The sequence below is a fragment of the Arachis stenosperma genome, chromosome 10 (genome assembly GCF_014773155.1).
Source record: "Arachis stenosperma cultivar V10309 chromosome 10, arast.V10309.gnm1.PFL2, whole genome shotgun sequence".
Classification (NCBI taxonomy): domain Eukaryota; kingdom Viridiplantae; phylum Streptophyta; class Magnoliopsida; order Fabales; family Fabaceae; genus Arachis; species Arachis stenosperma.
In genome coordinates this window covers 3,764,022-3,777,043 of record NC_080386.1, presented here as the reverse complement: position 1 = coordinate 3,777,043, position 13,022 = coordinate 3,764,022, and the positions used below count along the sequence as shown (strand labels likewise).

General features: G+C 35.5%; 2 protein-coding genes across 3 annotated transcripts; both read left to right on the top strand.

Moving 5' to 3' along the window:
- The first annotated feature begins 5,090 nt into the window (after positions 1-5,090).
- LOC130955944 (G-type lectin S-receptor-like serine/threonine-protein kinase At1g11330) lies at positions 5,091-8,298 on the top strand. 2 transcript variants are annotated; one of them, XM_057882959.1, is made up of 7 exons: positions 5,091-6,390; positions 6,480-6,587; positions 6,687-6,835; positions 6,911-7,121; positions 7,223-7,457; positions 7,538-7,688; positions 7,813-8,298. In XM_057882959.1, the coding sequence occupies exons 1-7, from the start codon at positions 5,142-5,144 to the stop codon at positions 8,119-8,121; spliced, it is 2,412 nt and encodes an 803-aa protein (XP_057738942.1). In that variant the 5' UTR covers positions 5,091-5,141; the 3' UTR covers positions 8,122-8,298. The 2 variants fall into 2 exon arrangements, with proteins under 2 accessions (XP_057738942.1, XP_057738943.1); XM_057882960.1 differs by lacking the exon at positions 7,538-7,688 and having other exon boundaries at positions 7,813-7,948.
- A 921-nt stretch (positions 8,299-9,219) lies between these two features.
- Positions 9,220-12,648, top strand: LOC130956595 (G-type lectin S-receptor-like serine/threonine-protein kinase At1g11300). The gene is made up of 7 exons (XM_057883633.1): positions 9,220-10,591; positions 10,671-10,790; positions 11,032-11,195; positions 11,278-11,488; positions 11,634-11,868; positions 11,940-12,090; positions 12,184-12,648. Exons 1-7 carry the CDS (start codon positions 9,220-9,222, stop codon positions 12,490-12,492), a joined length of 2,562 nt encoding a protein of 853 aa, XP_057739616.1. The 3' UTR covers positions 12,493-12,648.
- The last annotated feature ends 374 nt before the right edge of the window (positions 12,649-13,022 follow it).

Below are 13,022 nucleotides of genomic sequence, written 5' to 3'. Positions count from 1 at the left end.
GAAAATCTTTTTTAAGGGGGGTAGAATGTAACATCTCAAGTTTTTTGAAACACTTCACATATACCATCTAATTTTATCAAAATACCTAAACTACCCTTTACCCCTTTTCTAAATCCTAACCTTCTCCTAACACACACACACACACCCTGCTGAGAATGAAAGAAAGAAAAATAGCGAGAGAAAACAGAGAGGGAGAAGAAAGGAAGAAGCGCGAGAGAGGAGGTGCTGTCCCGCCGTCCTCGCCATCGCCCCTGGAGACCATCCCTGCCGCTGGAAGGGGAGCTTCGTTGTTACCGTCGCGGCTGCAGGTATGGGGCTTTGAAGAGAGAGAGAGGAGCTCGCAGAGGAGAGAAAAACACCATGGCTAGGAAGAGGAGAGTCTCGCAAGAAGGGGGAATTGGTACGCCTCCGCCGTTGTCGCAAGCTGCCACACCGTGCCTCTAGTCACCGGGATCGCGCTGACATCGTCGGAAGCCGCTGTTGGAAACTCTGCAAGTTTACCCTAGCTCAGCTTTGCTTCTGCCTGTTCTGTCCTTGCCGGTGGGAGGTCACCGGAGCTGCTGATGCTCCATCCTCTTATTTCCTTTGGTAAGACTAAACTTGTTCTGCCTTGTCTTGCCATAAATCTCTATTTTTGACTCTGTCCTATCATGTTTGCTATTCTTTTTCGTCTTTGCTTAGTTTTAAACCACCGTAGGCTATTAAATTCGCTGCCATTGTTACTGTGGGTGTTCTATGTTATTGATACTAGGGCTGTTGTTGAGGTTGCTGCAGTGAGAAATCGAAGTTGTTGCTACTACCTCGGTCCAAATTTCGTGCTCTTTCATTCCATTCTACTTCAACCTTCCTCACCTTTTATCTTGGCACTCTGGTTTGGTTTCTTCGGTCCCTTGAGACCAATTTGTGAGTAGACTTTACATTTATAATTGTTTGGTTGGGCATTTATAATTATTTTAACATATATCTATTATGATTTTTGAATTATACTCACGATATTTGCCTTGAAGGATTTTAAATTGATTAGAATAACATATTTATTAGATTTTAATAATTCGTTTTTATGAAGTTTATACTTTTGGAACTATACATGAGACCATATATATTTTTTTATGAAGTTTTGCATTATTCCAAAATGTTTGATTTTACTTGAATATATGTTTTTGAAGCATTAAAGTGTTTATTGGTATTCACTTACTTTAAAGATTGTGAAACATGTTTAAAATTTTTTATGATTGAAAAGGTATGACTGAAAATATTATCTGATTTATTTGATTTGATTCGATACTTTATATATTTGAAAGATTAGAGATTTATTGTATTTGAAACTATATGTTTTGAATTGGTTTGGGAGGCTCGTATTAGAAAACCGTAGTTAACGGCAGTTATGACGTTAACCTAGATGCATCTGGCTCAGACCTCAGCTAGCAGGGGCGTTGTTAGCCTAATGTGTAGGCCACATGTTGGATCTGTTATTCCGTACGGACACACTAGAGGAAAAGGCTACCCATAGAGGTGGAGCCACCCATGTGTGGACTTTTGCTTTGCTTTCTGTATGAGAACTCCCTTATTGATTCACTTATTTATATAAATTATTACCTTCTAACTAAAATTATGTTTATATGGTCTCATGTGAATTATAGATGTACTGTCTAGTAACTGGATTGTAAAACTCACTCCGTTTTTCTAAAAATATTTTTCAGGAATAAATATTTGATTATGTGAGCCTTTCTATTCAAGAGTAATGATCTGCAATGGGTATCTATTCGTTGTTGAGTTTTTAGACATCATCTGCTTCATATGTCACAGGCAGGATCCACCCATATTTATTTTATTTTTGTTTGTCAAAATTATGTAATTATTCATTTTAGACATTATAAATTTATTTAAAATATTTGTAATTTTCTTATTCAACTTATATTTGAGTCGGTTAGGCTTGCTTGGGGATTATTTTCCTGAGCGCCGATCATGGTTCATTTTGGGCCGTAACAGTATGAAGAAAGCATATGAAAAAGGAGATAACTACATTTGTGGTACATGTAATCAAACACCATACTATCCAACAATAAGGTAACTCTATATATTTTTCATAATCTCATCTATCAAATTATTAGTTACTAACTCAATACTTATTTTAGGTTTGAAATTCAATTAAAGGTTTCAGATCAAAGTGGTACAATAACTTTGATGAGTTTGGAAAACTCTAAATTAATATTAGTGATGACTAAACATTATTAATATGATTAATTACAAAAATATTAATTTAATTTTGAGTAAATAATTTTGCTGGTGCAGATTTTTGGTTGGGCCGAAAAGAAAAATTTAATTCAACTATCATTAATCACATGGAAACAATGAGAGAGAAATTGACAATTGATTTGATTATCATCATCAATGCTACACGCCACCTAAAATAGAAAAAGGGAAGAAAATTAACTTTGTTCAATTAACTTGTTCAAATCCATTTAATGCTTCTCTTTCTTCTCTCTCGTTTCTTTCTACTCTCTCTTCTCACTCTCGGTCACTACACATAGAAAAGCATGGAAGTTATAGTAAGCTACCGTAGAGAAGAAAAAGCAAGCAATAAGACCATCGCAATGATGGCAAGAAAAAGAAAACAAAAAGTATGTTGTGACTGAGATCTTCACCAAAATAAGGTAAGATTTGATGAAGTAAGCTCAAGCTCTCCATACCAAAAATAGAAGAAATAGATCTCGGTCAGAGGAAGAAGATCTCAGAGGCATGTCTCATCTCTGCTTTTGTGTTCACTCATCACCAGAAGATAGCTAGGAAGGCTACGTGATGAAGGAAGCAAAAGTGGAGCAGGAGGAGCTGTCATGCATTAAGAAGCATCAAGAGCTAGGAGTCCTTCTTGGAGTGCAAGTCAAGAGGGATGGCTCGGATTGATGAAGCTTGGTGTAAAGAGAAGACTCAGAGGTAATTGCATGTTGGATATAGCATTCGGTTTCCTCTCCTCTCTCTCTGGCCGAACCGATTTTTCTTGAAGAAGAAGAAGTTTAGCTTGGTTCAAATGGTTTCAACCGTGGAGGCTTCCCCTCTATAAATAAGGGAGAACAGCCAGGGCTTGAAGCAAGGAGTGAGAGTGCAAGGCACAATGTTCACATAGCTACCTAAGCTGACAGAAGTTCTTCTCCTTCAATACTTTCTATTTTGTATTTTTCTGTTTAATTTTGTTTGTCTTGAGTCTCATGAAAAAGACAAACAGTGAGATTTGTAAGAAAAAGCCCATAGAGCGGAAAAAGACAAAGAGTGCAAAATTAAAAGAAAAAGCCATAGATGTCTTTAGAGGTCCTTTGTACATCTGTGTTGTATTTCAAGATTCTGTGGGAATCCCCTTGCAAGTTGGGTTAGCACTTAGCAGTTGGAAGCTTGGCAGTGACCAAGTCAAGTTTAGTTTTTGGATTAGATTCTGGACTTGTCCCGGATAGAAATGGTAGTTCCTAGGGAGAATTGGTGTATGTAATCAAAGATGATTATAGTGAAATTTCATCATTGTTGTGATGGAGACTGGATATAGGCTGCATTGCACTTTGCAGCTGAACCAGGATATATCTTTGTGTGATTTACTCTCTCTTCTACTCCATTTTTAATTCTGCTGCAGATGAGACAAAACTGAAAAATATCTCCTGCCTGGTCACGAGACAAAACGAAAAAATCTCGTGGTTAGGTACGAGACAAAAAACAAGAAATATCTCCTCAAGTTTTCTGAAGGACAGCAAGAGTTACTAAGCGAAAAAGGGGCTAAGATTCAACCCCCATTCTCTTAGCCACTGATAAACCATCAAACTTTTGTATTATTTGATGGCGAAGCAAAAAAATTATTGGGTATAACTGTTTCAAATCTAATGGCACTCCAGAAAAATAATGACATTGAAACACTATCCCAATTAAAAAATTTGTGCAACCTCACTTATATTTGAAGTCAATGTAAATGATTTTAATCTTAAAAGAAAGTTCTAAACAATACACTCTTACCAAAATATTTGTTCCAACAAAAAACACTGAACCTCAACACTCATTACAACAAACTAAAAAAAAATCACTTATTTAGTTATTTTAGTTATTTTAGACATCATTTTTATTTCTAATTTAAATCATTTATTGATTATAGGAACTAACTTCGCTAACACTAATATCATTAGACGAATATCACATACTCATCAAGAGATTAAGGAGAAAGAAAATTATACAAATTCAAGACAGATATTCGGAAGAAGAACATACTTGTAAAGATGGAACAAACAACACAATAAAAAGTGCATATAACTCAACAATTCATAAAGAACATGTCTTCACAAGAATCTACACAGAAAGAAAAAAGTAACAACTCTAACAACAATCAATAAAAAAAGAGGACGAGCGCCACATAAGAAGACTAAGTTCATCAACTAAAACAAATATAAAAATTAAATCACTAAATAAAAATGTCATTTTATACATATAACTCTAATATCCAAATCTTTTGTATTACAAATTATTTTAAATAAAATACTTTATAAATTTAAATTTAATTTACATATTTAATTTAATTTTACAAAATATAACAATTTTTAATATTTATTATATATCATCGTTAATTTATCGTCCTACGCACACACGGTCTTATTCTAGTTATATATATATATATATATATATAACTCTGAGAAGGTTTCTATCCCACAAGAATGCAATTTGTAAGGGTTTTTTTTTGTTTAAATTTAATTGGGAGCTTAATTTTGATAGATGTAAAAGTACCCATCAATTGAACCTGGATATATCCCTTGATCTAGTGAGTGACCGAGGCGGAATTCATCTAATTTTATTATTATATATTAAAAAAATCATTACTCATGATTCATGAAAGAGACGATGATTAGAACTATTAGATGCCGGGGTTGACGTGCCAGTAGAAAGAAACAATATAGCTACGTGGCTTGATCACATCTCAACTTTAATCTATTTGTACAGAGTCTATTTGACCAGTTTAATTAACAAATAATAAACAAAAATTGTTTATTTCTAACGACTGGACCCCCAAGATCATTGTGACACAATCAATTGACTTTAATAAACTAATTAGGACTAATGAAGGATCATCTTCATCATCTGCTTCCTAACTCTCTAATTTGGATCAACATCTGATTATGGAGCTAACGAGACATTTCATAGACGTAACCGTTTTGCTCTTACTATCCATGAACGTTGGAAATTCCAGAGACACTATCACACCCTCAGATCCCCTTAATGGACCAGAAACTTTAAGCTCTAATAATGGCATGTTCCACCTTGGATTCTTCACGCCAACAAACTCCTCCTACCTCGGAATCTGGTACATGTCCAACCCTCCTGTCGTGTGGGTTGCCAACAGAGACCAACCTATAAACGATTCTTCTTCTGCTCTACTCCAAATATCTCAGGATGGAAACCTTGTTGTCATGGATAATGCAAACAACAGTAGGATTCTTCTTTGGTCAACAAACCTCTCCAATATTTCATCCAACACAACAGCGCAGCTTCTTAACACCGGCAACCTTGTGCTGCAAGAAAACACCACAGGAAGGTTCCTATGGCAGAGTTTCCAACACCCTTCAAACACGTTATTGCAGAAAATGCAGCTCAGCACAAACAAGATCACCGGTGAGAAAGTAAAACTCACTTCATGGAGAACTTCTCAGGATCCATCCATTGGAGACTTCTCCTTGAGTCTCGAAGGCCTTAGTAGCCCTGAAATGGTCGTCTGGAAGGGAGTTCAACCTTACTGGCGTACCGGTCCGTGGAACGGTGTAACTTTTCTTGGAATACCTGGAGATAACATAAACAATCTTGATGGATTTTACTTGGAAAAATCGTATGATGATAACGGCACTTACTATCTTTCTTTCAACTTTGCAAATCAGTCCTTGTTGTTGATCTGTGTGTTAACAGCTGATGGAAACATGAAAGACTATTATTGGGATTATGGGAAGAGAAATTGGTCAATCGTATGGACAGCTATTAACTCAGAGTGTGATGTTTATGGAAAGTGTGGAGTATTTGGAATCTGTGATCCCACAAGTCAACCTATTTGTAGCTGCTTAACAGGGTTTGAACCAAAGAATGCTACTGAATGGAATAGGCAAAATTGGAGTAGCGGTTGTGTTAGGAAGAAAGCTCTTCAGTGTGAGGATAATGGGTTTGTGGAGTTGCAGAATACTAAGACACCAAACTTTGTAGAATGGTCCTCTCCTACTGAATATGATTGCAGAACTCAGTGCATTGGAAACTGCTCTTGTGAAGCATATGCATATGATGCTGGTATTGGTTGCATGCTATGGGGTGGGAACTTAATTGACATTCAAAGGTTCTCAAGTGGAGGAACAGATCTTTATATTCGTGTTCCCAATTCAGATCTTGGTAACTTCTCTTCTTTTCTTTTCTTTAATTTTCTTTAGCAGTTGTACTCTAAATTAACGATTCACTTCCATTTGAACATTGGTTGACAGGTAAAAAGAAAAATAATGTAACAGTAATCATCTCAGTTACAGTCACGGTAGGAGTGATTGTCCTTGTGTCATGCACATTTATCTTGTGGAAAAGAACTTCAAGGAAAGGTGATCTGTCATTTTAATTCATTCTACTACTCTGATAGACTATATAAAAGCTCATATATTTGTCCTTAATGATATGTTCTTACTGATATTTGGATGTAGATAGAGCAAATTCCAGAGTTCAGGTCAGAATTCAGAAAAATGAGCTTCTTGAGCTTTCACAGTTTGAGTTTGAAAGGCTTGCTATAGCAACAAACAACTTTCACTTAGATAATAAGCTAGGACAAGGGGGTTTTGGACCAGTATATAAGGTATGTTTGTGACACCAATATTTGTCATCCCAGGAAATCATGGTTTTGATTACATAATTTGAAATTTCCATATAGGGTACATTGGAAGATGGGCAGGAAATAGCAGTTAAAAGGCTTTCAAGAGCATCTGGACAAGGCCTAGAAGAATTTATGAATGAGGTGTTGGTAATATCAAAGCTTCAACATCGAAATCTTGTCAGACTTCTTGGATGTTGTATAGAAAGAGATGAAAAGATTTTGATCTATGAATACATGCCAAATAGGAGTCTTGATGCATATATGTTTGGTCAGCTCTCAGCCTCTCACTCATCTTGTTCTCTTCCTTTATCAGTACCAATGATATTTATATTATGCTAAAATATTCTAGCCCTTTTCATGTCATCACAGATCCATCTAAACAGATTCTAAGTTGGGAACAACGTTTTGATATAATCGAAGGAATAGCTCGTGGTTTACTTTATCTTCACAGAGATTCTAGATTAAGGATTATACATAGAGATTTGAAGTTAAGCAATATATTACTTGATGGAGAATTAAATGCAAAAATTTCAGACTTTGGCATGGCAAAGATTTTTGGTTACACGGAAGATGAGGCTAATACTCGAAGGGTTGTCGGAACATTGTAAGGAATCTTTCATTGTCTTTGTCCAAAATTTTATATATAAATTAATAGTTAAGAATATTAACATTAGATTTATGCAGTGGTTATATGCCACCAGAATATGTTATGGAAGGACTATTTTCAGAAAAATCCGATGTATTCAGTTTCGGTGTTTTATTATTGGAGATCGTTAGCAAGAGAAAAAATACTAGTTTTTATGAAGATGCAGAATCTTTAAGCCTTATTGGATTTGTAAGCATCTCTAGTGTCTCTAGTTATTTATCTCATTTCCAGAAAATCTATTTCATAAAAATATGATTTTTTTACTTCAAAGTTTAACTAACTAGATAGTTCATGTGATTCTTGATGTTTATAGGCATGGAAATTGTGGAATGATGATAAGATTACAGCTCTAATAGATCCAGAAGTAGCAAACATGAGTAGTCTTGCAGATATAATGAGGTGCATTCACATTGGACTTTTGTGTGTGCAAGAACTTGCAAGGGATAGACCTACTATGACTGCAGTAATTTCAATGCTTAATAGTGAAACTGTTAATCTTCCTCTGCCGAAGCAGCCAGCATTCATGCATAGGCAGACAATGTTGGATATAGAGTCTTCTCATAGAAGTGATGGATCATATTCCATCAATTATATCAGCTTAACAAACATCCAAGGAAGGTAGCAGATTGGTTATTTAACCTCTGATCGCTGTAAATCAGAATTGTAAGCTTTATTTTAACTTGAAAAATCCAAATTAGTTAGAAGATCAACCATGTTTCCCCGAAATCCATTCTTGTTCTGATAATTTTATTTACTCTTGTGCATGTTATAACATATATACATTGTTATATATTATGTAGTTCTAAATTACATGCACTCTTTAATAAATAAACGCAAGGACGTGCTTTTTATAATTTCCCCTGGTAGGCCAACCAAAAAAAAAAGGGACGAAGAGTGATCAATTCTGACGGCCACATTTCAATTTTCTTCGTGCAATATAATATAATCTATCTCAGTGCGTGACCAATATTATCATTGTGACTATTACCTTGACTGAAGCAGGGTTCATATTTATGAGGTGCATGCACATATTTTGGTCTTTTTGTGTGTAAAAGCGATAGGCCTACCTACAATGACGGTTGTAATTTGACTAATTTCAATAATGATCAATAGTGTTAGAAAAAGTCTAGAAGTCAATTACAATATTATAAGCCAACTAAATCAATTTTTTATTTATTTATAATTTTAAAATTCAAAAAATTAGAATAGTAGAAATTTTTTTTTATAACAAATCTATTTTTTAACTAGTTAACTAGAGTTCGCTTCTCTCTTAATTAATTTCCTAATGAAATTACATACAATAAAATATTTATTATGTAATATTTTTCTTTCATTACTAAAATATAGGAGCATAGTTTCTCTCACCTTCTTGCATATTTGTTTTGTCTCTCCTCTTCTAATGGACCGGACCAGATGACCATATAGCAGTCTCACCAAAAAGTCAATCCCAAAAGCTTTCTTTTATATATATAAATTTTATTTTTGGGTTATTGACTTCTGACCCTGACGACCTGACTAATGAGATAATGCTAAATTTTAGGGACGATGTTATAGTTTGTCGTACCCTCTTATAGGACACTTCTCATGATATATAAGTATAACCCACATCTCAAATTGGAATTGACATGAGTAGACACCAAAACTTGTCTTTATTCTAACGTACCAAAGTAACATGGCAAGTTGCAACATGCAATGCAAGAGATTCAAAAATTAAAGCAACATGACTATCAACTTGTCTTCTTCATTGAGTTACATTGTATCTGTTCATTCATTTCATACTCGTTCATCTATCCTTCTCTGCATCTTCATGGAGCACTACCTATCCTTTCTACTATTATTATTACTCTTCACTTTTGCCACTTCCTTAGACACCCTCACCTCTTCTTATATCCTTAAGCCCCCTCAAACTTTAACCTCCAAGGATGGTATGTTCCACCTTGGATTCTTCAACCTTACCACCAACTCATCAACATCATCTTACCTCGGAATCTGGTACATAACCAACCCCCCTGTCGTCTGGGTTGCTAACAGAGACCAACCAATCAAAGGTAATGATAGTGTAGCAGTGCTCAAGATATCCGAGGATGGAAACCTTGTTGCCATAGATGCACGTAATAATGAGATCCTTTGGTCAACGAATGTGTCAAACATTGCATCCCCCAACACCACAAGTGCTCAGCTTCTCACCACCGGAAACCTTGTGTTGCAAGATAACGCCACAGGGACGATACTGTGGCAGAGTTTCCAACACCCCACAGACACGTTCCTGCAGAACATGAAGATTAGCGCCAACAGGATCACCGGCAAGAAAGTAAACGTAACCTCGTGGAGAACACCTCATGATCCATCTACTGGAGACTTCTCTGTGAGCCTTGAACGCCTTAGTATCCCTGAAGCGTTCATCTGGAGAGGGGAGAGTCAACCTCACTGGCGAAGTGGCCCATGGAACGGTCAAATATTTATTGGGATACCTGACATGACCGCAAATTATATTGACGGGTTCTACATGAGTGGCAAAGATGAAGAGAGCAACGGCACTTACTATCTTTCTTATAGCTATGCAAATCATAATCTAAGGATGTTCGCGTTGGGTGCTGATGGAAACTTAAATGAATACTACTGGGATTATTCAAAGAAGAAATGGTCCATGATGTGGTCTGTTATTAACACTGAGTGCGGTGTTTATGGCAAGTGTGGAGTATTTGCAAGTTGCGACCCTAAAACTTCACCTATCTGCACTTGTTTGAGAGGGTATGTTCCAAGGAATGCAGAGGAGTGGAACAAACAAAACTGGAGCAGCGGCTGTGTTAGGAAGATACCTCTGCAGTGTGAGAGCAATAGTAGTGGTGAATCGGCAGCAGTAAAAGATGGGTTTGTGAAGCTTCAGAATACCAAGGTTCCAGATTATGCTGAGTGGTTGTCTTCTATTGACTTTGACTGCAGAACTGCGTGTTTGGGAAACTGCTCTTGCAAAGCGTATGCTTATGATGTTGGAATTGGCTGTATGCTGTGGAGTGGAAACTTGATTGACATACAGAGATTCTCAATGGGAGGAACCGATCTTTATATACGTGTTCCCTCTTCAGAGCTTGGTAAGTGTATTATACATATATGTGCATGCAGATGATTTCATATTTACTTATTTGTCTTGTTACTTTGGTTAATTAATAGATGAGCAGAAGAAGAAAAATCATGCCTCAGTGATCATTGCAGTTACAGTCTCAGCAGTAGGAACTATTGGGATTTTGATTTGCGTGTTCATCCTGTGGAAAAGAAGAACTGCAATAGGAGGTGATATATCATTATTCTTTCTATATACCAAAACTACATGCTTTGCCAATTCATGATATTAATGGCTTCTGCAGAATTAGTTTGATTGTATATGACTCTTGAATACTACTGTTTCATCATTTATTCTATTGACCATATATGCTATGCAGTTTACAAACATAATGAATAGTGTGGACCATGCGGTATTCATTGTCCCCAAATAAATGCTTTCCTGTTGTAATTAATTTGTACTTTGATACAGAGAGAGCAAATTTCAGAATACCTACAATAAGCAACACAAAATACCCAAGCAAAGTCAAACTCCCGGAGCTTTCCCAATTTGAGTTTGAAAAGCTTGCAATTGCAACAAACAACTTTCACTTAGATAATAAGCTGGGGCAAGGAGGATTTGGACTAGTATACAGGGTATTTTTTCCCTCACATTGCAATTCACCATTCCACAAAAGACAATTTTTGTGTCTCTACAGTTCTTGAAAATGTTTTGTAGGGAACATTGGAAGATGGACTAGAAGTAGCAGTTAAAAGACTTTCAAGAGCTTCATATCAAGGACTAGAAGAATTTATGAATGAGGTTCTAGTAATATCAAAACTTCAGCACCGTAATCTTGTTAGACTTCTTGGATGTTGTGTAGAAGGAGATGAGAAGATTTTGGTGTATGAATACATGCCAAATAAAAGTTTAGATGCATATCTGTTTGGTTAGTTCTCGTTATCAACCCTTTTCTTATCAATAAATATGGTATGTTTATCAAAGAGGCAATAACTATTTGGTGAAAAATATTCTCATCTAAAAATATATAATTTGTATTCTCATCACAAGTTTATCCTTTTAATTTTTTGCAGATTCATGTAAGCAAGTATTAAATTGGGAAAAACGTTTTCATATTATTGAAGGAATAGCTCGAGGTTTACTTTATCTTCACAGAGACTCTCGACTAAGAATTATCCATAGAGATTTGAAGCTAAGCAATATATTACTTGACGAAGAGCTAAATCCAAAGATTTCAGATTTTGGTATGGCAAAGATTTTTTGCCACACTGAAAATGAGGCAAATACTATGAGAGTTGTTGGAACATAGTAAGTTCCTTTTGGTTTACAATTTTAAAATAATCTCATAGTCAAGAATCTTAATTACAAATTTTGTGCAGTGGTTATATGTCACCAGAATATGCTATGGAAGGACTATTTTCAGAGAAATCTGATGTATTCAGCTTTGGTGTTTTACTACTAGAAATTGTCAGTAGGAGAAAGAACACTAAATTTTATGAAGATGCAGAATCATTGAGTCTTTTAGGATTTGTAAGTCTTCAATTTACAACAATCTTATTTCATCTGAATGACACAAATTTGATGCTGATCGAATAACTAGATCATTCTTATTTATGTTTGTAGGCATGGAAATTCTGGAATGCTGATAACATTCCACCTCTGATAGATCCAGAGATATTAAATCCGATCTGCAATGAAGATATAAAGAGGTGCATACATATTGGTCTTTTGTGTGTACAAGAACTTGCAAGAGATAGGCCTACAATGACTGCAGTGGTTTCAATGCTTAATAGTGAGACTGTTAATCTTCCTTCTCCCAAGCAGCCAGCATTCGTGCAGAGGCAGACTCTGCTGGATATAGAGTCTTCTATGACAAGTGATGGATTATGCTCCATTAATAATGTGAGCCTAACAAATGTCCAAGGAAGATAACCGATTGGCCACAATGTTGGTTCAAAATAGTCACATTATGTATTGACACAACTTTGGTTGAGAGACATTAGCATTTTGCTGATGGGTCTAACTTTAATAAGGCTGGGATTTTATGTGATATATTACTTTACTATCATGTTTGTTGATTGAGTTAATTAAAAGTGGTTTCATAAAGATTAGTACACTAATATTTGGAAAATATAAAAAGTACTGCAAGATGAAATCAAAAGTGAAATGCGTGAATCACTTGAATCAGTGCTGATAGAATAACTAATCAATTTTTTAAAGATAATATAACCCTCATAATTAATTAAATTGAGAAACTATTGCCCAAAAATTTCACATGTCCATGACAGTGACACAGAGTTGATTAATTTGCGTATACTGTAACACACAATTGGTTGTAGCAACAGTGAAGAAATCCAAAAGCAAGATAACATCAAACTCAATACATGCAAGAACTTAAAAACTTAGTCGAATCTTCATGATATGGATCAAACATGTTATTGCGCTAAAATTAGGTCGTTGTC

Excerpts from the sequence above, each read along its gene's own strand:
- LOC130956595 (XM_057883633.1), top strand. The coding sequence starts at position 9,220 with ATGACTATCAACTTGTCTTCTTCATTGAGTTACATTGTATCTGTTCAT. Across the intron at positions 11,489-11,633 it reads TTTAGATGCATATCTGTTTG|ATTCATGTAAGCAAGTATTA; the intron begins GTTAGTTCTCGT and ends AATTTTTTGCAG. Across the intron at positions 11,869-11,939 it reads ATGAGAGTTGTTGGAACATA|TGGTTATATGTCACCAGAAT; the intron begins GTAAGTTCCTTT and ends AATTTTGTGCAG.
- LOC130955944 (XM_057882959.1), top strand. The coding sequence starts at position 5,142 with ATGGAGCTAACGAGACATTTCATAGACGTAACCGTTTTGCTCTTACTA. Across the intron at positions 6,391-6,479 it reads TGTTCCCAATTCAGATCTTG|GTAAAAAGAAAAATAATGTA; the intron begins GTAACTTCTCTT and ends ATTGGTTGACAG. Across the intron at positions 6,836-6,910 it reads GTTTTGGACCAGTATATAAG|GGTACATTGGAAGATGGGCA; the intron begins GTATGTTTGTGA and ends ATTTCCATATAG.